Source organism: Centroberyx gerrardi, chromosome 9, assembly GCF_048128805.1.
Source record: "Centroberyx gerrardi isolate f3 chromosome 9, fCenGer3.hap1.cur.20231027, whole genome shotgun sequence".
In the NCBI taxonomy this organism is placed as follows: Eukaryota; Metazoa; Chordata; class Actinopteri; order Beryciformes; family Berycidae; genus Centroberyx; species Centroberyx gerrardi.
The window spans coordinates 365001-385463 of record NC_136005.1 but is presented as its reverse complement, the minus strand read 5'-3'; the positions used below and the strand labels follow the sequence as shown (position 1 = coordinate 385463).

General features: G+C 48.4%; 2 protein-coding genes across 2 annotated transcripts in view; one reads left to right on the top strand and one right to left on the bottom strand.

Moving 5' to 3' along the window:
• Nucleotides 1-1895: 1895 nt before the first annotated feature.
• On the bottom strand, nt 1896-13336 carry med16 (mediator complex subunit 16). The gene is made up of 16 exons (XM_071926243.2): nt 13232-13336; nt 11956-12254; nt 11635-11742; nt 11212-11381; nt 10240-10521; nt 9774-9923; nt 9177-9282; nt 8877-9032; nt 7443-7666; nt 7121-7327; nt 5617-5827; nt 5126-5259; nt 3719-3911; nt 2964-3180; nt 2450-2533; nt 1896-2032 (listed from the first exon to the last, which is right to left on the bottom strand). The coding sequence occupies exons 2-16, from the start codon at nt 12092-12094 to the stop codon at nt 1906-1908; spliced, it is 2508 nt and encodes an 835-aa protein (XP_071782344.1). The 5' UTR covers nt 12095-12254; nt 13232-13336; the 3' UTR covers nt 1896-1905.
• A 196-nt stretch (nt 13337-13532) lies between these two features.
• Nucleotides 13533-20463, top strand: part of tmem259 (transmembrane protein 259) — an 18710-nt gene continuing 11779 nt past the window's right edge. Inside the window, exons 1-2 of the mRNA XM_078285618.1 lie at nt 13533-14612; nt 19032-19367. Coding sequence (XP_078141744.1) covers nt 14400-14612; nt 19032-19367 — 549 coding nt within the window. The 5' untranslated portion in view covers nt 13533-14399. The remainder of the gene's footprint in view (nt 14613-19031; nt 19368-20463) is intronic.

Here is a 20463-nt window from a genome sequence, read left to right as displayed (position 1 = left end):
TAACCCACCAGACACAGATCTACCATTGATTCTGTTCTACAGTTTATCGATCGATTGTAGAGAAAGTCCTTTGAGTCATGCTTGTGATGAAGGACTGTATAAATAAATGAACCAGAACTGGAACCAGATCAATATTCAGCAGGATTTTGATGGTGGCTTGTTGTCAGTTGTTTCTCTCCCTGGTTGTAACCCCATAAAAACAAACAGAACTCAAGGAAGATTTATTTTCTTGACATTAGTTTTAATACAAAATGACAAAAATCGGTGCTATTTACATGTAAAAAAAATACTGAACTTGATCAAAGCATTTTGTGAGACAGAGGAAACAAATGTTTCTGTTGAACGAACCACAGAGACACTGCAGGTTCAGACAAGTCCTGAATGCTGCTGACGCTCATTACTGCAGGTCACCTGTCACCTGTCACACCTGTTATCACCTGTCACACCTGTTATCACATGTCACACATGTTATCACCTGTCACACCTGTTATCACCTGTCACACATGTTATCACCTGTCACACCTGTTATCACCTGTCACACATGTTATCACCTGTCACACATGTTATCACCTGTCACACCTGTTATCACCTGTCACACATGTTATCACCTGTCACACCTGTTATCACCTGTCACACATGTTATCACCTGTCACACCTGTTATCACCTGTCACACATGTTATCACCTGTCACACCTGTTATCACCTGTCACACCTGTTATCACCTGTCACACCTGTTATCACATGTCACACCTGTTATCACCTGTCACACCTGTTATCACCTGTCACACCTGTTATCACATGTCACACCTGTTATCACCTGTCACACCTGTTATCACCTGTCATCACATGTCACACCTGTTATCACCTGTCACACCTGTTATCACCTGTCACACCTGTTATCACATGTCACACCTGTTATCACCTGTCACACCTGTTATCACCTGTCATCACATGTCACACCTGTTATCACCTGTCACACATGTTATCACCTGTCACACATGTTATCACCTGTCACACCTGTTATCACCTGTCACACCTGTTATCACATGTCACACCTGTTATCACCTGTCACACCTGTTATCACCTGTCACACCTGTTATCACCTGTTATCACCTGCTATCTGTCGTCAGCTGTCCTGCTGCTGCTGCCTGGATCAGTCTGGTCTGGTTCAGCTTGGTTTGGCTCTCACTGACTGGTTGGTCTCCTCCAGGACACGAAAATAACTTTATGGTGGAGATGTTCCAGGTGGTGGAGATGTTCCAGGTGGTGGAGATGTTCCAGGTGGTGGTGGAGATGTTCCAGGTGGTGGAGGAGATGTTCCAGGTGGTGGAGATGTTCCAGGTGGTGGAGGAGATGTTCCAGGTGGTGGTGGAGATGTTCCAGGTGGTGGAGATGTTCCAGGTGGTGGAGGAGATGTTCCAGGTGGTGGTGGAGATGTTCCAGGTGGTGGTGGAGATGTTCCAGGTGGTGGAGATGTTCCAGGTGGTGGAGATGTTCCAGGTGGTGGAGGAGATGTTCCAGGTGGTGGTGGAGATGTTCCAGGTGGTGGTGGAGATGTTCCAGGTGGTGGAGGAGATGTTCCAGGTGGTGGTGGAGATGTTCCAGGTGGTGGTGGAGATGTTCCAGGTGGTGGAGGAGATGTTCCAGGTGGTGGAGGAGATGTTCCAGGTGGTGGTGGAGATGTTCCAGGTGGTGGTGGAGATGTTCCAGGTGGTGGAGGAGATGTTCCAGGTGGTGGTGGAGATGTTCCAGGTGGTGGTGGAGATGTTCCAGGTGGTGGAGATGTTCCAGGTGGTGGAGATGTTCCAGGTGGTGGTGGAGATGTTCCAGGTGGTGGAGGAGATGTTCCAGGTGGTGGTGGAGATGTTCCAGGTGGTGGTTAGGGTCAGGAGGTCCAGGCTGGTCTCAGGTCAGTGTTGGAGGGATTCTCCTCCACAGACCTCCACACAGACAGTTCTTGATCCAGCGTTGCTCCCACTGCTTCATGGCGTTGGTCTTGTTGGGCGAGCGAAGCATCGTCACACAGCCGCACCTGGAAACACAAGATCCAGACAGCTGACAACCTGAAGAACCTTTAATAAAACCACAGGTCCAACTAGTTCATGATAAAACTGTTGGAGAAGAAAAACAGGAAAACTTCTTAGGAGGAGGCATCTAAGAATGAGGGAATTTCTTCATTCTTAAATGTTAAAATTCAACAACAGGCCTGGCTTGTCAAAGAGGTCAATATGGTATTTTTATGAAATGTGTTTTTTCTGGTTTTTAAGATAGATGTTTTGAAAGTATCTGTCACATACACAACATTCATCAATCGTATACACATTACTAAAACTAAAGACAACACAGAGGATGGTGACATCACTTCATGAAGTGACATCACTTCATAATGTGACATCACTTCATGATGTGACATCACTTCATGATGTGACATCACTCTCTGTGGACTGACCTGGTGCAGGCCTTGCTCTCCTCAGTAGGACAAACTCCCATATGAACACAACGCAGGTTATCCATCTTCTGAGAACCTGGACTCCTACACACACACACACACACACACACACACACACACACACACACACACACACAAAAAAAAAAAGTGTTTTCGGGCAGGCTAACATGAAACTAAAGAAAGAGAACATTAGGACCAGAAATACGTTAAAAAAAAAACTCCAGGAACTTGTTTGTAAGTTAAAAAAAACAATTGTATATTTTCATATTGTACATATTTTTCATTAATTTTCTTTGTCTCTGTATTGTTATTTTACAAACCCTCATACTACTGTCAGCCATATATTACTATATACATATATACTTTTGATTCATATATTTATACATTATGTTGTGTTTACTAGCCCCATTCCTTCATGCTCTGTTCTCATCTATATTCTGGTTTTCTTCCTGCATCCTGTTACTGTGACGACGGCTCAAACAGAGGACCTAGGCGGAGCCGGGCGAGGCGGTACCTGGTGAAGACCTCCAGCTGGGCGGCGGAGCCGAGGCCGGGCAGCGAGGACGCTTTCCCGAACTGCAGCCTGAGCGGATGTTTCCCCTGCAGCTTGACGATCACGCCGTCGTTCACCGGCAGCCAGTCCATGCCGGGCACCAGCAGCTGGCTGGGCAGCAGGCAGCACTCGTCGATCAGGCTCTCGTCCGGCTCCTGGGGGGGGCCGTCGTCCCGCGCTGACGCACAAACACACGCTTAGTGATTATATATTAGCATTTATTCATTCAGTCTGTTTACAGTTTAACTGCACGCAAACTTCTGAAAAACACAATGTGAGTTTGGTGTGAATAAACTTCCTGAACATGAACGGAGCTACGAAAGTACCAAAGAGTCTTTCAAGAACTGATCAGTATTGATCAGTATTGGTCAGGTTGTTACTGTTTCATAGCGACACTTCCTACTGTGTATTTAAGGGTCTGATTGTTGCCTGTTCTCTGTGCATGCTGTGATCCTCACCAGCTGCATTTACAGCCTATTATTTTATATGAAGTGTGATCTAATGAACTAAAAGGCCTGAATGGAAAATTCTGCTTTTTCAGTACAGCAAAGCACACGCTGCTGCAGAGAAACAGAAACAGGATGATAATAATGACGCGTTCTCGTGTGGAATCAGATCAGAATGTCATTAGCTTCGGTTCAGGTGAAGGTCTTCCCAGAGACGACCGGTGCGGTATTGATCAGCTCTACAGTTAATATACGGCGGATGTGTCTTACAGCAGAGCCAGAGCTTGGTGAGCAGCCTGAACAGCAGGGACATGCTGTCCTGGCTGTCCGAGGTGGCGGTGAAGGTGGGCAGGCAGCCGGGCTTCAGCAGCCCCCAGATCCTGATCATCACCAGCATCTCCCGCAGCATGCCGAGCGACGAGCCGTCCCGCAGGAAGCCGAACCCCGGACGCACCATCGAGCCCTGCGGGAAATATAAAGAAATAATAAATAACAAACTTTATTTGTATAGCACCTTTCTAAAAACAGAGTTTACAAAGTGCTTTACAGAAAACAAGAGAAAAAAGAAAGACGGACAGTAGGACAGACAGTAATGGAAAGTACAGGGCAAACACACAAGGTTTAAAAACAGGATAAAACAGTTACATAAGGCCAGTCTGTAGAAGTGATTTGAAAGAAGACACAGACTTTGCTAGCCTAACTTCCTCTGGCAGGCTGTTCCACAGTGTAGGAGCTCTAACGGCAAACGGCTGGTCAGCTTTAGTTTTCAGTCTAGACTGAGGAACGGCCAGCAGAGCTCTGCCTGAAGATCTCAGGCTGTTAACAGATCTGAGATGTAGGGAGGCGCCAGGCCAGACGAACTTTAAAAGTGATCAGAAGAATCTTGAAATCAATTCTAAAAATGACAGGTAGCCAGTGGAGGGAATCAAGGATAGGAGTGATGTGATGTTAAAACCTGGCAGCTGCATTCTGATGAGCTGGAGGCTGAGAGGGATTCAACCTGAGGCAGGAGGACCTCCTCTAGATCAGTAGAGGATAAGGATGGTTTGATTTTGGATGTTTCTCAGACGAAAGAAACAGGACAGCGTTACCCTCTTCAGGTTGGAATCAAAATAAACGCTAAATTTCTGGCCACTGGCTTCACGTCTGCAGAGAGGCTGCCGAGTTTATTTGAGATTGAAGTAGCAGCGGGAGGTGGACCGAAAACTACGATTTCTGCTTTATTGTCATTGAGCTGTAAGAAATGTTGAGACATCCAGGACTTAATGTCTGCGAGACAGCTGTGAAGGATGTCGAGGCAGTACACACACACACACACACACACACACAGTCTTGGGACCAGTTAGATAACTGTATTCCTACAGTTATCTGCTCAGTTGTCAGTCCACTAAACCAGAAGCTGTGGAAAAGTCTGTATCTGATCTCAATTATCACCAAAACTTACAAACCTTTTTTTTTTTTTTTTGCTGGTTCTAAGTGGTTCTTGTTAGCTGCATTGTTGTTCGGTGGTTCTCACTAGTTTTTATCAGCTGGGTTCTCGTTAACTGATTCCAGATGGTTCTCGTTTGCTGGTTCTAGATAGTTTGCTGGTTGTCTCAAGCTGCACTCTAGGTAAGTGGTTCTAATTAGCTGGTTCTAGCTGAGTTCTCATTAGCTGGTTCTCATTAGAGGACTCACCTGATTGGGCAGGTTGGCCAGCAGGTAGAGGACAAAGTCTCCCACCCATTGGATGAGCTGCTGCAGCGACTGGAGGGGGGGGCCGTCCAACACAAACTCCTCCGTCTTCAGATTGATCATCACCTTATCAATATCTACGGCAACACAGAGGGTCCATGGAGACATCTGAATGATTGATCAATATCTACGGGAACACCTGTGTCAGTAGTTTACCTGTGTGTCAGTGTCTCACCCGTGTCTCACCTGTGTCCGTGTCTCACCTGTGTCCGTGTCTCACCTGTGTCCGTGTCTCACCTGTGTCCGTGTCTCACCCGTGTCTCACCTGTGTCCGTGTCTCACCTGTGTCCGTGTCTCACCTGTGTCCGTGTCTCACCTGTGTCCGTGTCTCACCTGTGTCCGTGTCTCACCTGTGTCTCACCTGTGTCAGTGTCTCACCTGTGTCTCACCTGTGTCCGTGTCTCACCTGTGTCTCACCTGTGTCAGTGTCTCACCTGTGTCCGTGTTCTTGGAGCAGATCTCGGTCAGGCGGTCTCCTGGACTCTTGTCGGGGGTGTTGAGGACGTGCGGCCGCAGCAGAGACTTCAAGGTGGAGCTGATGGCGATGAGCAGCAGCTTGGCGTGGAAGTCGCAGGCTCTCGCTGCCGTGGCCGAAGACAGTTTACACAGAGACGCCTTCACCGCCACGATGCGCGTCGACAGAACCTGCAACACACAGCGCACCTCACACCGGCTCCACTCAGGTCCTCTGTTTTAGCTAGCGGCGCTACACAGGACTAGTGAGACCATTAAACACCTGTTTGAAGTACGGCGCTCGTTTGAGTTGAAATTAGGGATGTCAGTTTCGGTTAATTTTGCTTTCGATAGGCCGACACCCATTAACCGGGTGAAAATGACGTGAAATACAAGAAAGTGGCGCTTTCGCGAAGTCCGGCGCTCCACTGACTCAACTAGTGCAGCCCGTTCACCCGCTGCTGCACAGAGCGCTGTTCGCTTGTTTATTCAAAGTTTATATTGAACGTGTCGCGTGTCCAAATTGCACCAAATCTGACACCGCAGGTCCTCGGTCCCCAGCAACACACCCGCCAAGTGTGAAGTAGATCGGACGAACGGTTCTCGAGATATGCGAAGGACACACACACACACACACACACTCACTCACTCACAGACAGACTCACAGACAGACTCACAGACAGACTCACAGACAGACAGAGATTCCTTGCTTTAGTAGATAGATGAGCTTTGGCGCCGCATTTCGAAGCGCTGTCCATTTGCTGTAATTTGCATATAAATATCTGCACTTGTTATGCACGCCGCGGCGTAGCCCGTTTTAATATTAAGTGCTGACTCCGCCCACACGGGCCAGGGCGTACGCCGGTAGCAATTACAAGTGGACCCTATCCTACAGTCCCTGCTCTCAGCGGAGGGGGGGGGGCAGCGCTGTGATCATCAGACCTCTCTGGATTAGACAAGCAAGTAGAGAAGACCGGCATCAGCCGAACCACTTAACCACTTTAACATTGCTTCCCATGGTCAGAAAAAGTCGCCAGATTTGTCGCTAGTCGCTTTTGAGAAATAAAGTCGCCAGGGGGGTCTGAAAAGTCGCCAAGTTGGCAACACTGGTGTATGCAAATTAACCTATAGACCGACATGCGTAACCGGTCAAAAATTTGACATCCCTAGTTGAAATATTTGTATCTTCTAAAAACATGCAAAGCACTGTCAGAAACATGCAGCAGCATGGCTTTCCCAATCAAAATAGAGTTCACCTTATTTTCTATGGAAAACAAAGAAAAAGAAAATATGAAAACAAAGGTGGAAAGATGTTCCCAGTGAACAAGAAACCCAAGTTATCATTTGATGATCTAGCAGCAGTATGATTCAAGGATAGTTTAAGTATTTATCTCAAGTTAAAATACACACAGCAGTAAAATGTGAGAGATCATTCAGTTTCCTTTAATCTCATCTAACGCCTCCTCTCCCATCATGCCTCGCTACCTGCTGCAGGGCCTGGTTCTGCCTCATGTACTCCTCATGCAGCTTCTCCACCAGGTTGTGGACCATGGTGGGCTGGACGTGCAGCAGGACGTCCCACCAGTCGTAGCCCGTCACCATGCAGTACTCCAGCAGGAACAGCAGGTGGCGCAGCGTGGTGTTCATGTCCAGCATCTGACCCATAGAGGGCGACACGCGCAGCATGTGCAGCTGTGGAGAGAAACAGCAGCTTCAGTCTGAACAGACTCTCTTAAGAGACTTGCAGTTTGAGGCAGCAGGAACCGTGTGAGCTCTGAGGAACAGGCAGAGCAGCGGCGCTCCTCACCTTGCCCTGGTTGTCCACTCCGGCCAGAGCGAGCGACGTCCAGGAGAACTGCAGCGCTTTGAAGTGGAGGGCCGGGCCGCCGGTTCGCTGCCGTTTGATGGCGGACTCGTCGCCGGGCCGCTGGCCGGAGCCGGAGGAGGAGGAGCCGTAGAAAACGCCCATGGTGTGCAGGGAGAGGCGGTGAAGGATCTGGATGCTGCCGTCATGGAAGGCCAGCGCCAAACCTGGAACACACAGGACGAAAATAAAGTTCATCTGTAGAGAAGCTTCTCACACAAAGTTCACACAGAACTGAAGAACAAGCAACAAGCGAGAAGAGAAAAGAGATATTACATAAAAACAAGAGATTGCATGAAGTGAGTGAATAATGAATAAAGAGCATCATCAGTGAAGTCATCTGACCGCTGATGATGTCATAACTGTTGGATGATGTAAAAACTGTTCAAAATCTAACAAAATGTTGAAATGGGTTGAAAATCAAATAAAACCTCTGCATGGAATAAATTGTCAGATAATGTAATAACTTCCTCAGGCTGATATTTTAATAAATTAAAAAATGACATATTGCTGTTGAGGAAAAAGACTACTGCAATATCAGGTTTTATTCTAATTATTTTTTGACTCCTTCCTTTGATAATTTATCACATTTTGTCTTTTTATTCCATGATCAGCTGCTGCAGGACGTTTCATCAGGAGGAAGAGAGGAAGAGAGGAAGAGAGGAAGAGAGGAAGAGAAGAAGAGAGGAACCAGTGTTTTAAACTGCTGAGAGGAAAATCTGCTGATCTGAACAGATTTAAACTCACTGCTGAGATCTGTTTTCTGCTTCAGGTCTTTAAGGTTTTTAGTCTTTTATTCTCTGTGCTGCTGTCACTCTAAACTCCGTCAGACGTCATGAAGATGATCCGACTTGAATCACTCTCTGGCTCCCTCTGCTGGTTCTGTTTATGTTTTAATCCATTTTTAATTCCTTGAAGACTTCCTCTCTCAGACTGACCGGTCCTCACACCGACAGCTCAGACTGGAGGAGTTTTACTCTTTAGTCTCTTCTGTGACTCTTATCCAGCTGCTAGATCACCAACACTACAAGCGACTAGTAGTAACAAGGTCAAAGGTTATAAACATTAGTAAAGGAGGTCAAAGGTGAAAGGTCAGAGCCTCTGTGTGACAGAGAAGAGCTGGGAGAAGAACCAGAACCAGAACCAGAAGCAGAACCAGAAGCAGGGCTGAGGAGAGACAGAGGGGCTCAGAAGTTCCTACAGAGGAGACAGAGGTCGAGAAACATCGACCAATAGAGCTGAGGTTTCAGGAAGCGACTGTGTTCAGGGAAACAGGAAGTGGGCGTGGCCCGGGGTTGTGGGCGTGGCCCGGGGTTGTGGGCGGGGCCCGGGGTTGTGGGCGGGGCCCGGGGTTGTGGGCGGGGCCCGGCTGCTCACCCAGGCCGGGGCAGAACTTGGTGTCGGACGCCACCTTCAGGTCGGTGTTGGAGATGGAGATGGGCAGTTTGGGCAGAGCCACCGCCGACACGCGCTCCAGGTCGTTGGTGGCCGACAGGATCCGCCACTTCAGGATGGTCGGCTGCTTCTCGCCCACTGGTGGGGTCAGAGGTCAGAGGTCAGAGGTCAGAGGGGGTCACACACCAAATACTAGTATTAGACAGTCAAACAGAGAGAAGACAGACAGGTTCAGACAGGGACCCGGTTTCAGTTTCAGACCGTCTCCTGTCTGGTTCTTACCGACTGGCGAGCGATGCTGGAAGATGTTGTTGACAGGAAGTCCCTCCTTCCTCAGCGACCAGCACTCAACGATGCTGCCGCTCTGATTGGACGCACACAGCAGGACCTGACACACACACACACACACACACACAAGCAGCTGATCTCATTTGATAGTTTTGATTTCCGGCAGGCAGCAGGTTCCAATCAAACTAAACTGGTTCTACTGGTTCTACTGGGTACCTGCTCAGAGTTCTCCCTGGTTCTACTGGGTACCTGCTCAGAGTTCTCCCTGGTTCTACTGGGTACCTGCTCAGAGTTCTCCCTGGTTCTACTGGTTCTATTGGGTACCTGCTCAGAGTTCTCCCTGGTTCTACTGGGTACCTGCTCAGAGTTCTCCCTGGTTCTACTGGGTACCTGCTCAGAGTTCTCCCTGGTTCTACTGGTTCTACTGGGTACCTGCTCAGAGTTCTCCCTGGTTCTACTGGTTCTACTGGGTACCTGCTCAGAGTTCTCCCTGGTTCTACTGGTTCTACTGGGTACCTGCTCAGAGTTCTCCCTGGTTCTACTGGTTCTACTGGGTACCTGCTCAGAGTTCTCCCTGGTTCTACTGGGTACCTGCTCAGAGTTCTCCCTGGTCAGGAACTTGAGGTGCGTCACGGCGGGGTACTTGTCTCTCCTCAGAGGGTCGGTGGTGCAGCGCAGGAACAGAGAGGGCAGCAGCTCCGTGTCGATACGACACTTCTCACTCACCACACTGACCACCACCTGCACACACACACACACACACACACACACACACACACACATGTTTAACACCTGTGATCTGATGTATTTAACATTCAAAGACCTTAAGAGAGCAGTAAAGCTTCCAGCTTCAGACTCTAACTGTGTTTCTGTAGTTTCACACATTTGTAAGATCTGAGAACAAATCTAACGCTTACTGGATTTAACTTCCTTCCAGACCTTTCAAGCACTTTCAAGGAACGTCTGACCTGACAGATGTGGACACGAGGAGCGTCTGAAGCCCTGTGACAGTTTAGCGTTCTACGGTCTTGTATCTGTATTCCAGACGGTTCCTGACCTTGTAGAACTGGACGGGGGAGGAGCTGCTGCCGTCGGTCGCCGCCACCACGATGTTCCCTCCTCCGGTGAAGGCGATGTCGGCCAGCGCCACGCGGCCCCGCAGGCGGCACAGGCTCTCGCTGGCGGTCAGCAGAGCGCCGCCGGGCTTCAGCAGCGACACGGTGACCAGGCCGCTCACCGTCACCGCCAGCCAGCCCTCCATCGGCTTCCCGCCAAACAGAGTCAGAGACGGAGAGAACTTCACCCGGGAAAACTTCTCGCCGAAGTTGGTGGAGCCGGACTGAAGACGAGTCGGGATGAAACGAGTCAGAACATCTATTTATAAATCCATCACATATTTTCTCCTGTTTTCACTTTTCCTTCCTTTTCATTTCTTAACATCACATTACTTTTATTCCTCCTTGTCTGTGGATAAAGAAAATCTAATAATTGTTCACAAAAAGAAAAAACAACAGCTGATCACACAGGAAACAATCAATCTGATCCTTCACATCCAACATGGAAGCGAACCGTGGACCAATCACAGAGCAGAGTTTTAAATGACAGGCTGTCAGTAAAACGTCTCTTCATGAATCCAGACTGATGTGATGTCAGCTGGTTCACGTTATCTCTACTGTGTGAGAGGAAGTTCTCCTGGAGAACTGAAGTAAAGGAACATGAGCGGAACCGACCGGCTGCAGCCGCAGAACGTCAGAACGTCTCTGAACGCTCCAAAGCCTCAACTGAGAAATCATGCCAGAAAATTGTAGATAAATTAAATTGTAAGTAGGATATTTACAGTTGCATCTGTAGCCCAGAATGCATCACTGTAGTTACCTGTTCAGGTATTTAACATTGGGAACACATGCAGGTATTATTTATACAGCTGTAAATATACTGAATATACTCAGTATTATCAATATATTACCATCTCCACATGCAAATATATGAAATATATTAAACATATTAAATATATTATTAAGTATATTACCATCTCCACATGCAGAGCGAGCTTCACTCCGTTGTGCAGCCAGCTCAGAGCGACCAGCGGCTCGCCCGGCACGGCGCTCGTCAGGCCGCTCTCCCAGCTGTTCACCAGGTGGTCCGACATCAGCCAGCACCGGATCTGACCGTCTCCGTCTGCCGACAGCAGCCTGGAGCCTGACACACACACACACACACACACACACACACACACACACACACACACACACACACACAGACAACAGTCAGGTCTCTGCTGTCAGCCTGCTTCAGTCTGACTGCAGAGTGTGTGTGTGTGAAGCAGAGTAAGTGTGTGTGTGTGTGTGTGTGTGTGTGTGTGTGTGAAGCAGAGTGAGTGTGTGTGTGTGTGTGTGTGTGTGGGAAGCGGTTCGGAGAGAAGTGAATGACATCAGGTTCTTGTGAAGCTCACCTGATTGGTCCCACTCCAGACAGGAAATGACCTCAGTGTGTCCAGAGTTGATGGAGTAAACGTCCCACGGGTGTTCAGTGTCGATGATGTGGATCATGTGACTGACGTCTGAAACACACAGTCAGAGGTCAGAGGTCAGGACTGTTGACCTGCCGCTCAGGCAAACAAAGACACTAAAACTTCCACAAGCAGAGAAACACAACAACATACAAAAAAACCCAGAGGTCCGATGCGTGTTGTCACGTTTTGTATTGTGACATATTGAATATTGATATATTGAATATTGATATTGAATATTGATCACAGTCTGAGTTCCTGCACCTTTGTCCTCGTCCTCGTTCTTCAGGTCGGTGGTGAAGGCCACCAGGTTCCTGCAGGACCAGGCGCACACCAGCGGGACGGAGGGGCAGTGCGTGCTCTTCGGACGCTTCTCCCACTCACACACATAGGCGACTTCCATGGTTCGGCCGGTCGGGACGCTCCGGCTGCAGGAGACGTCCACGGGACAGGAGGGGATGTTCACACAGATGACTCAGTTTCTGGTTTCTAGTCTCTTAGTGAATCATACGGTGATGATCTGGTGATTTTGGATATCATGACACACAATTCTTCTGTCTGAACTGATGACAAGCACATTATATTTAAAAACTCTGACAAAATGAAACAATTTACTGAATATTATTTGTAAATTTCATTTTTTTTGTTTTTGTTTGCCATCACACCTAACATTACCATTCAGTTCAAATACTTTATGTCCATTTTGAAATAAAAAAACATCCAAAAGGCAAAATTCATCAGTCAACATTTCAAAACTACAGGGATTCTGCCTTCAAAACCATAAACACTTTGTAAGAAAAAGTCTGAAGATGACTCAACTTCAGCAGTAACTCAGTCTACCTGAATTTTCTAATGTTTGCGCATTTTGTCTCGTTTCGGAGTCAAACTCCTCTGTTCCGCCCTCACGCCAAACTCCATTAAGAAATCTGTCAGTTTAATGTGACCTCGCTCATCGAAACAGCACACACCTGCAGAACAAGACTTCAGACCTTTCAGGCAGCAGGAGGATCCAGTTTTCTATTCGGAACATCGACCCACCAAGCAGCACTTAAACCTGAACTGTCTCCTTCTGCCGGGACAGTGCAGCGGGTTACCGACAGAGTCAGCTACATATAAAAGTTGGTATTTTATTGTTTATTGGGCTGCTTTGTGGATCAGATTATTATGAATCTACCAGAATATTGTCAGAATCCAGTTCAGGTTTTAAGGTGGGAACCAGGTGGGAACCTTTGCCGATAAGGACTGCAGCATTAAACTGTCAGATTTTGAATGGAGTTTGGTCTGACGGTCTCTGCATACAAGGCAGAACACATGGGGGCGAAGTCTGAACTAGCGTTAACATTATCCATAATGAGTTAAAACATGCAGACCGAAGCTAACTCAAGCTAACTAAATCTAACGTTTAGCTCAATTTCTCTCTCAACAAACCAGCTAGCGCAGTCTGCTAACGCTAGCTGCCGGCTGACACGTTCAGTGACGCAACCTGAAATACAGTCAAGTCTGTTTTCTTGACAGACAAGTAAACTAAACGTTTACATACAAAAACCTTCATATAAACTGAACCAGTTCAGCATCCTCACTCAGCTGCACAGCATTATATAACTTATACGTGTTAGCCTGAGTAGCAAACAAGCCTCTTCTTACCATTCATCCAGCTAAACAATGTAACTAGGACCCCAGGCATCAGATAGCTGCCTCTCCATTTGCCTGCAGGTATTAATATTTGGGGGAATTGTCAAATGTCTGGTCCAATAGCGAATGTGTGTTTGGCTGCTCGTATCATATTTGAAGTAACATATATTTAAAAAATGTGTGTTCATATTAGCGCTATTACAGTGTAATTTGAAAGTATTTAGGAAGGCGCTGGCGGGCGTCGCCTCCTCAGGACCCGTAGTTCCTCTGGTCGTTGTTCCGTCAAATAACAGCAGCCGTCAGCCAGCCAAGCAGCAAATTAACGCACAGCAGCGCCGGAAAATCAGTAATAACTTCCTGAATAATGAAACAGATCCTCCCGTTTTCACCTCACGGCCGGCGGGTATGACTGACAAGACTGCAGGCGAAGTCCCGACCTAGCTAACACCAGACTGCAGCTGCTTAGCGTTAGCTTCCTCTGGCTAGGGCGGCAGCTTGCTAACGTGAGCTAAACAGCTAGCAGGCTGGTTTGCAAGCTAACTTAGCTAGCTGCGTCGTTTATCAGGTTCCCTGCTTCCCTGCTTAAAACACCAAGGAGCAGGTACGAAATGTATTAGCATGGAAAGACAGCTGTGGAAAACATACAGGTAGAGACAATCCGTATCGCTCGACGACACCGCAGCTTCCCGAGCCGAGGATCAGAGGAAACGCAATGTTTTTACCTGTTAGCTAGCGGAGAGAACCAGAAGAGAGGAGAAGGCCTGAAAAACAAGATCCGCCTGTAACGAACCAGACGGCGCTGTGCTGGGCAGAGCAGCTCGGGGGTTTTGTGGAGGATTTGGACTCTGGTAGAAACACCGTGTCGGGGTTCGGAGCCCGCAGGAAGGTCGACTCCCCGGGGTCAGAGGTCACTGCCGGTCCCCGCGACCCGCTTTCTGCCTGACAGCTTTAGCTTTGCTGTGAGGAAATCTGCTGCTTGATGAGCAAACGAATTTTACAGCAGACATGCTAACCTAAAACCTTTATCTGCACCTGACCTGAATTAGCCGAGATAACAGTTTGAGTCCAGAGGTAAAATGTCTGAGAATCAGGGCAACGGGAACAACAACGTCCCCCTGAACAACAACATGGGGCCCAACAGGATCCGGAACCCCAACATCAACCAGAACCCGCTCATCAACGTCAGAGACCGGCTGTTCCACGCTCTGTTCTTCAAGATGGCAGTGACCTACGCCAGGCTGTTCCCCCCATCCTTCAGGAGGATCTTCGAGTTCTTCGTCCTGCTGAAGGTGAGAAGTTCAGATGTTCAGAGGAGAAGCTCTGCTGAGTCAGTCTGTGGAGGCTGGCAGAAAGCAATACGTATGGAGACAGTTTGGTCTTGGCACACAGGCTGAGGTTAACGCCAAGTTCAGGGTTGTCTGTCTGTCTGTTGCTGAAGCATAATGATGAGTTCTGCCAGGAAGTGAATGTGACTGTGTTAAACTAAGATGCAGATAGATCAGATCTATAGATCAGATAGATCAGACTGTCACTGACCTCTGAATGTTGGATCCAGTCTTCAGTCTTCCTGCCTGTTATTCTCACAACCTTCTGAAAACCACACAGATGTTGGGCTGTAGCCAGCAGTGTCAGTCAATTAAAAGTTGAATTTTTGTTTAAAATAAGAACTGTTTGGTGGATTATATTGCCTATATACCAAATTTACCACAAGCCCCTAACTCTTCAGAACAGGTTTTAAGTCATGTTTTAATAAGCAGGGTGACATCACATGGACAGGTTTTTCTCCACTGGACTCCATCAGATCAGCAGAAGCCACCTGAGGGATTTTCTCCAGCCTGTTTGTTTCCGCAGAAACGACACACAACTTAGAGAATAACATGTGAAGCTTTCAGCCTCTAATTGGAAGTCTTCAGCGTCGGTCGGCGTTGAGCCGGCTGAGTGTCTGACTCAGAGTCAGACTGACTGTGTTCACACACCGACGCAGAAAACTCTACAGGGCGTTACGACAGATTCAAAGACCATCTGGTACAACCTCCAGTCATGAAAGATTTTGGTTTCACTGTCAAATATTCTCCAGCCGGTCCAGACTTTGTCACAGTGGAGATCTTGAGAGAGAAAGTCCTTGTTGCTGAATCTCTTTACTGTCTCTTAACAGACAATATAGAAGCGTAGCAGCGATGCCAGCGGTCTGCTGTTAGTAAAGTCTCTGTGTGGCTTCAGGCTGCAGCTCTTCGCGCTCTTGAACAGCCGAGATCTTAAGGCCCTGACACACCAAACCGACATCGAAGAACCAGCGGCGACGAAGGCCGGCTGTTGCGTCGCCTCACGCCGCCTGCGTCTGGTCCAAAAAGTTGCACTTGAACACACCGCAAAGACTACAGCCGACGGCCAACTAGCACGTACGTTCTGCGCCTGCGTGAGGGGAAATAACTCTCCGTACCAGCAGGTGGCGGTAGGTAGTCTTACCTGATATAACAAGTTTATTTTCGATCTCACACCAGAGTTCTGTTGTCACCACTCGGTTGGCATGACGTTTTTCTGTAATGTCGTACAGAGCTGGCCTCTCCTGAATCATGCTGATCAGTCGGTCTTCAGTTTCTTCATTCCAGACGGCCATGTCGTTGTGAAAATATTTGCGTATTGGAATAGAGATGGAGAGTGGAGAAGAGCCTTCTGTGTGTGCCCTCTTGACTTTGTCGTTTGCTTGCTTTCGTCACTTCCGTTTCTCTTCTCGTGCCAATCAGAGCGATCTCTCTCACCGACGGGCTCCGCCGCCGATTCAACACGCTCAATCGGCCGAAAAGCCGCAGACAGGGGTCCGACTAGTGCCGACGGTGCGGGACACGCCGCAAAGACTAGGGACACAGACGCTTACCGACGGCCCGACATTGGCGTGTGTCAGGGCCTTTAATCGTCCAAAGCCTGCACCGTGTTCTAGGGTGCAAAACGTTTGCTCCGACGGCGTGAAACGTGTTGCAGCGGCTTTTGAGGTACGATTGATCCCATTCGGCGTGAGTCTGCATTTTTATTGGCTACGTTCAAGCGGCTGTCACGCGTGTGCGCAATTGGCTCGGAGAATTGTTTGAGGACAATCGCCAATAAGTCTCAACCAATAACAACCTGAACGCTTCGCAGCAAGACGTTCAACACACTACAGTTTCCTTTTAAACGTCCTGTTTGCTACGTGTCGGGGCGATTGAACGCAGCCCAGTTGCTCGTCAGTCCCAGCCCCGCCCCCCGCATCCAAGCCCCTCCTCCCTCTCGTATGGACGCTCCTCCGCAGACTTCTGATTGGTTATCAGCTGCACAGCGCAGGAGAGAAGCGTGAAAAACGGAATCTGCGAACGCAGCGGACAACTTCTGTCTGCCGCCGGACGCTTCGCTCTGTAACGGTCATTAAAAAAAAAAAAGAGTACCATGCTAGTGGATGGGGAACGCTGCCATTCACATGTTGATCAACATGTGAAGTGTCATTCACATGTTGATCAACATGTGAATGACGAGTCGGACTCAGAAGTGACAGCGTTCAGTTTTGTAGTTTTCCGTGACTGACAGTCACATGATGTTTAATTATACAAAGTTGTGTAATGAAGTCATTTGGTGTTTTTTATTCATGTGGATCTGCAGTCATTTCAGTTTAATCCTCACTGGGACTCTTCTTATGTGTTTCATCATTAAACAGTGGAAAATAAAATATCGGTCTCTTAAAACAAATGAAAGTGAAATATGTCTCTAGTTGATATTGATGAGCTGCACAGTGAGTCAGCAGGTCATGGGTTATGAAAATTTAGAAGAACTTCAGTTTCATGTTTCCAGCCAAAGTCTTGAAAACATCTGTGGTGAAATGTAATGAGGATTAGAGCTTTAACTGTGTGAGCTGCAGGTAGAACAGAGCTAATCCTGGAGATCCTTATTTCTCTTGTTTCATTTTATTTTATGTATTAGTTTGGTATTCAGTCTCCATCTTCCTCCCTCAGCCTCACGAGAGAGAGAGAGAGAGAGAGAGAGAGAGAGAGAGAGAGAGAGAGAGAGAGAGAGAGAGAGAGAGAGAGAGAGAGAGAGAGAGAGAGAGAGAGAGAGAGAGAGAGAGAGAGAGAGAGAGAGAGAGAGAGAGAGAGAGAGAGAGAGAGAGAGAGAGAGAGAGAGAGAGAGAGAGAGAACCATCAGTCCATTCAGACATGTTGGACGGCTTCAGCTCAGCACAGCCTGACAGTGTTTATTATATTATAATATTATATTACATTATACAGCAGCCTGTCAGACTGACTCATCCAGTCTGCTGCCCAGTGTTTCCCAACTCAGATTTGTGGGAAATCTGGGGAAGCATTTGCTGATGTAATGCACTGGGATTATCCAACCAGCAAATTATACTGCCGCTCAGTCTGTCAACAGTCAGTAGACCTGCAGTCTGTAGACCTGCAATCAGTCTGTAGACCTGCAGTCTGTAGACCTGCAGTCAGTCTGTAGACCTGCAGTCTGTAGACCTGCGGTCTGTAGACCTGCAATCAGTCTGTAGACCTGCGGTCTGTAGACCTGCAATCAGTCTGTAGACCTGCGGTCTGTAGACCTGCAATCAGTCTGTAGACCTGCACTCAGTTAATCACATAAATAAATGGATTGGGATTGATTGGGTGTCATGTAGCCGATACCAATCAATCAAAATACGCCTTGATTGGGTCCGATTCCAATCATTGATATTGGATCGGGAATAGTAACTCATCCCTCCTCCTCCAGGTGTAGTAACTCCTCTCTCCTCCAGGTGTAGTAACTCCTCTCTCCTCCTCCAGGTGTAGTAACTCCTCTCTCCTCCTCCAGGTGTAGTAACTCCTCTCTCCTCCTCCAGGTGTAGTAACTCCTCTCTCCTCCAGGTGTAGTAACTCCTCTCTCCTCCAGGTGTAGTAACTCCTCTCTCGTCCTCCAGGTGTAGTAACTCCTCTCTCCTCCTCCAGGTGTAGTAACTCCTCTCTCCTCCAGGTGTAGTAACTCCTCTCTCCTCCAGGTGTAGTAACTCCTCTCTCGTCCTCCAGGTGTAGTAACTCCTCTCTCCTCCAGGTGTAGTAACTCATCTCTCCTCCAGGTGTAGTAACTCCTCTCTTCTCGTCCAGGTGTAGTAACTCCTCTCTCCTCCTCCAGGTGTAGTAACTCATCTCTCCTCCAGGTGTAGTAACTCATCTCTCCTCCTCCAGGTGTAGTAACTCCTCTCAACTCATCTCTCCTCCTCCAGGTGTAGTAACTCCTCTCTCCTCCAGGTGTAGTAAATCATCTCTCCTCCTCCAGGTGTAGTAACTCCTCTCTTCTCCTCCAGGTGTAGTAACTCCTCTCTTCTCCTCCAGGTGTAGTAACTCATCTCTCCTCCTCCAGGTGTAGTAACTCCTCTCTCCTCCAGGTGTAGTAACTCCTCTCTCCTCCAGGTGTAGTAACTCCTCTCTCCTCCAGGTGTAGTAACTCATCTCTTCTCCTCCAGGTGTAGTAACTCCTCTCTCCTCCAGGTGTAGTAACTCCTCTCTCCTCCAGGTGTAGTAACTCCTCTCTCCTCCTCCAGGTGTAGTAACTCATCTCTCCTCCAGGTGTAGTAACTCCTCTCTCCTCCAGGTGTAGTAACTCATCTTTTCTCCTCCAGGTGTAGTAACTCCTCTCTCCTCCAGGTGTAGTAACTCCTCTCTCCTCCAGGTGTAGTAACTCCTCTCTCCTCTCTGCTCCTCCTCCAGGCGCTGTTCGTTCTCTTCATCCTGGCCTACATCCACATCGCCTTCTCTCGCTCGCCCATCAACTGCCTGGAGGTGGTGAGGGAGCGCTGGCCTCGCGACGGCATCCTGCGGGTGGAGATCCAGAGGAACTCCAGCAGAGCTCCCATCTTCCTCCAGTTCTACGACACCAACGGCTTCCAGGTGGAGCTGGACGGAGCAGAGGGAGGAGGAGGAGAAGGAGGCGGAGCAGGAAGAGCGGGAGGCGTGGCGGGGCTCAGCCTGGCGGCGCTACAGCAGGAGGAGGAGGAGGAGGAGGAGGAGATGACCTTAGAGATGTTTGACAACAGCTCAGTGCAGGTGAGGAGCGAGCTGACACCAGCCTGTAGCCACAATGTCACAGGTTCAATTCCCAAACTGCAAACAGTGATGACCAAGCTCAGTTGTTTGTTGACACATTTGATCCTCCTCACACATCTGATTTAACGTCTATTTACCAAAGCTCATCCCTCCTTTAGGTGATATCTGCTAATCAAAGCTATGAGTTGATGCTGTGGGAGTTTGTACTCTGTAACAGTGATGACTCTTCTCTCTGGACCTTCTCCCTCCTCTTTTTTATCTTTAATATTCTCACTATTTCTTTCCATTACTTACTTATTTTCTCATTTCTCTAGTGTCTTTTAATAATTATTTTTATCCATCCATCTATCCATGTTCTGGCGGCATATCGGGTTCAGACTCACAGGCTTCCTTTTCCCCAGCAACTTCCTCCTGCTCTTCCTGGGAGTAGATAGAGGAGATGTAGTCCTCCCAGCTCCTCCTCCCAGGCATGCTGGGAGATATAGTCCTCCCAGCTCCTCCTCCCAGGCATGCTGGGAGATATAGTCCTCCCAGCTCCTCCTCCCAGCCATGCTGGGAGGTGTAGTCCTTCCAGTGTGTCCTGGATCTCCTCCCAGGGAGCATCTTTACCAGGAGCCTGAACCTTCTCAGCTGGTTTCTCTCAATAGAGGAGTAGCAGCTGGATCACTGAGCTCCTCCTGGATCACTGAACTCCTCCTGGATCACTGAGCTCCTCCTGGATCACTGAACTCCTCCTGGATCACTGAGCTCCTCCTGGATCACTGAGCTCTTCCCCCTGAGGAGAAACCTTCTATCTGATCTCATTCTTTCAATCACTACTCAGAGCTTGTGAGGTGAGGTTCGCAACGAAGACCGAGCGGTAAATTGGGAGCTTGGCTCATGAATGAGACTCTGAGATACCTGAAGTCCTCCACTTGGGGGAGTTTTTCATCCCTGGATGGGACAAGCCACCTTTCCTTCGGGAGCGAACCATGGCCTCAGGCTTGAAGGTGCTTACCTTCATCCTGACTGCATCACTCTGCTGCAGACCGCTCCAGTGAACATCGGAGGCCAGGGTCTGATGAAGCCAGAAGGACGACATCATCCTCAAACGGCA

Coding starts and splice junctions, on each gene's coding strand:
- med16 (XM_071926243.2), bottom strand. CDS start 12,094: ATGGAAGTCGCCTATGTGTGTGAGTGGGAGAAGCGTCCGAAGAGCACG. Junction 7,667..8,876: donor CAAGTTCTGCCCCGGCCTGG/GTGAGCAGCCGG, acceptor TGTGTGTTCCAG/GTTTGGCGCTGGCCTTCCAT. Junction 5,828..7,120: donor AGAACCAGGCCCTGCAGCAG/GTAGCGAGGCAT, acceptor TGTGTGTTGCAG/GTTCTGTCGACGCGCATCGT.